General features: G+C 39.4%; 1 protein-coding gene across 1 annotated transcript in view; it reads left to right on the top strand.

The window, feature by feature from the left end:
* LOC104529224 (probable phospholipid-transporting ATPase IH) overlaps positions 1–3,269 on the top strand; it is a gene marked incomplete at its 5' end in the record, with an annotated part of 25,513 nt that overhangs the window by 13,595 nt on the left and 8,649 nt on the right. Inside the window, 2 exons of the mRNA XM_010173469.2 lie at positions 1,309–1,374; positions 1,677–1,780. Of these exons, the coding sequence (XP_010171771.1) occupies positions 1,309–1,374; positions 1,677–1,780 (170 nt within the window). The remainder of the gene's footprint in view (positions 1–1,308; positions 1,375–1,676; positions 1,781–3,269) is intronic.

Raw genomic sequence — 3,269 nt, 5'->3', positions numbered from 1 at the left:
GCCGAGTCAAGTGGCAAATGCCTTGCTAAATTAAAAATAGATTGCTTCCACTGCTCTCCTGCCTTAACAACTCCTTAACCTGTTGCTCCCACACTGTTGGCTGCTACTTTCCTTTCCAAGTGTTGCTGTTAAGTGCAAGGAGCAGGTTTTGCTTGTGAAGACTAATATCCAGAATACTGAACACTTAAGCATTTTCTTTTCCACCTTCTACTAGGTTGTCTTACCATGCCATCAGTGGGCTTAGATTTTTCCCTTTGGAATAAGGATACCTGTAAATATCCTCTTTGTCACCTTCAGCACCCTCATTAATCTTAGTTTGAGCTGGGCTTCATCTGTGATTTTGTTCCTCCATACCCAAGAAATGCTTTTATGCTGTGCATTTGCTGCCTGCCCATATTGTCATCTCTTGTATGCTCCCATCTTGCCTTCTTGTTCATTGAGAAACATCCTGCTGGGCCAACTGGGTCTTCTGCTGAAATTCCATGTCTTCCTGCAGAAGAGACTTCGTGAGTTCTCAGCAGTTTTCTCTTTCAAAATAATTCAGCTCTCTTGGGGACCCTTCTCTTTCATGTGTGCAATACCCTAAATCAAACAAAGTCTCTTCTCCTAAAAGAGAAGAGACTTACTTTCCCGACATTTCTCTGGATACTGAACCTGGTCATCTCATAGCTGCTGCAGTCCAGGCAATCCTCTGTGACTGTATTCACCACCAGTTCTTCCCTCCCTCAGGGAGAGGAAAAGCTGAAGTGTTTCTATTTCATTATGCAGGTGGGGAGAAAATCAACTCTCATTCCATACTGTTTTATCTTAAAATGTGTGTGGATCATATATATACTTGCATAAGTGAGAATGTGGTGGTTATCACATTCTTTTTTTGTACTGTTACTCATCTGCATAACATGCTGTCAAACCTCCATGAAATTGTGGGATACTAGGGACAGCAGAAAAGGGACATCAGAGAAAAGATGATGTCCAAAAAGATTGCTGAAATTACTGCAGTTCATTTGTAAACCTCAGTGTTTTGTTAACTGTGCTACACTTGATTATTTCTTAAGAAACATACCTGTAAACTTCCGGTTGAGTGCATTGATTGTGTTTTTTTCCTGTCTGTATGAAATCTGAGGTGTGTACACACAAGGGCATGAAACCAAAACACCTTGCACTGAATAGATCATGTAGAATTCAGTGGTTTTGCTGAAGTGTCGGTTCCTGATACAAAGCAATATGTAGCTTTAAGAGCTTTATTCTGGACAAATCACAAAGTAGTGGAAAGTATTATCTATAACTGCTTTGGACCATTTTTTATAGATGTTTGGAAACTGGACCTTTGGAACAGTGGTGTTTACTGTGCTTGTATTCACGGTTACATTGAAGGTAAAGTATGCTGTATTTTATCAATTGAAACTTTCTCAGAGCTTGTTTTCTAATTGCTGGTTACTTATATCTGTTTCTCTCTATGACCATACATTGCTGTGTTAATTTAAATTAGTTTAAATACAGATTTTGCTATTTGTGACTTCTTAGCTGTGCTCAAAATTGAAAAACGGGTTTTAGCTAATTCTGTGTAGAATCCTTCCCTTTTTTCAAAGGGTATTATTTTATTTCATCTCCTGCTGAGTGTTCTGTTGCTGCTAGATAGTAATAACACCACATAATCTCTTTTGGGCTTTTTTCAGCTTGCACTAGATACACACTATTGGACGTGGATAAATCACTTCATGATCTGGGGATCACTGGCATTCTACGTTATCTTTTCTCTGCTCTGGGGAGGAATTATTTGGTATGAACGCTAATATAAATTGCATTGCAAATGTTGTTTTAGCAACATAAAGTTGTTACATATTTCACCTTTTTGTCCCAAACAGAATTAAATTTAGCTTTTACACATTGAAGAACTCCCAATAGTAATCACATTTTAAACATACCAGTAGTGGTAATGAAAGAATATTCTTAAAGAATCTGAGGAGAATCTCAGACTGCCACTGGGGCTATGTCAGTAGTGTCAGTCAAAAGCAGTCCAAGGGTTGGTTCAAGGAGCTGGGGCTGGCTGGCTGAGGCAAAATATCAGAGAGTAGGTCACATCTATGCAGCTTGGGGCTAGCCACCCACCTACTAGACTTGTCTTGGAGGGAACTAGCTGTAGCAGTCTAGACTAGAGCCAGGGAGTGGAACTCACATTGACGTTGTGTAGATGACCAGGACTCCTGTGTTTGAGGTCATTATTTGTGCCCTCATTTAGGACCTATTTGTTCTACTGTTGGTAAGAAGACTTTTAAGAATTAGTATAACTCTTGTACATAGCAGATTGAAAGTTTGGGTTTTGTTCATTTGTTTGGTTTTTTCCTATTAAAAAAATCTATATACTTGAAATTGAAATTTTTGAGAAGGAGATCAAGTTGAAATAAATTCAAGTTCTTATTACGCCTGATTGCCATCAGGAACTTCAGTTTGCCTTTCTCACCTGTAGAGTGCCCAGTTACAAGGTTATCTTTTCTGCTTTCCTGCTTACCTGTTCTGCTGGAACATATTCTACTTTGTATGCATAAGTAAACAATTTGAGGGACTAGAGAGAAAGTAGACGCTAACTGTTGCATGTGATTAAGGTGCCATTTAATTTGGAGTAGGGATTTGTATTTCAGTCTGTCCTTTGCAAATGAGTAACTACCTGTCAACTCCTTGGATATTCAATAGCCTAATTTTTTTCTTCAGTAAAGTCAGATCTGAGTTGCTTTAGTACCAGAATGCAAACAGTTTGCAGAAGTGATATTTTCTCTGATGATGTTTTGCAGCCAGCCTTTGCTGTGTATTAGAGATGTGACTATTTACATGCAACAATATATTTTAACTTGATTACCTTTTTAGAATGCAAAGACTTCGATCAAATTTTGGAAACTAGCAGGAAACTGCACTGCTGGTAGGAGGGCTTTACGCTGCAGTGTTGCTACAAAGTGTTTGTTGATCTTTGCTCTCAGTAAACATGCCCCCTAGTTCCCATTACCGTACAGTGATGGCATTTTAGTGGCCACACAACTGCCATAGGGATACTGGGAAACAGAAGTGGAGGTGGTGAAAGTGAGGGCAGAGAAAAATGGGGTGAATAGGTTAGGGAAGCATAACATGAAGCCATCGGAGATGCTTAGGGGAGCTTGAGAGGTATGAACAAAGGTGTGGTCAATAAGTCTTACTTTGAGGACACATACAAACAAGTGTTTGATGGGAAAGAGGAGGGAATTGATGGGTGGGACACTGGAAAGAAAGGTGGAACGTAT

This window comes from Antrostomus carolinensis, unplaced genomic scaffold, assembly GCF_000700745.2.
Source record: "Antrostomus carolinensis isolate BGI_N321 unplaced genomic scaffold, ASM70074v2 scaffold9630, whole genome shotgun sequence".
NCBI lineage: Eukaryota > Metazoa > Chordata > Aves > Caprimulgiformes > Caprimulgidae > Antrostomus > Antrostomus carolinensis.
Note: the sequence above shows the minus strand (reverse complement) of the source record. Positions and strands in the feature narration are given on the sequence as shown.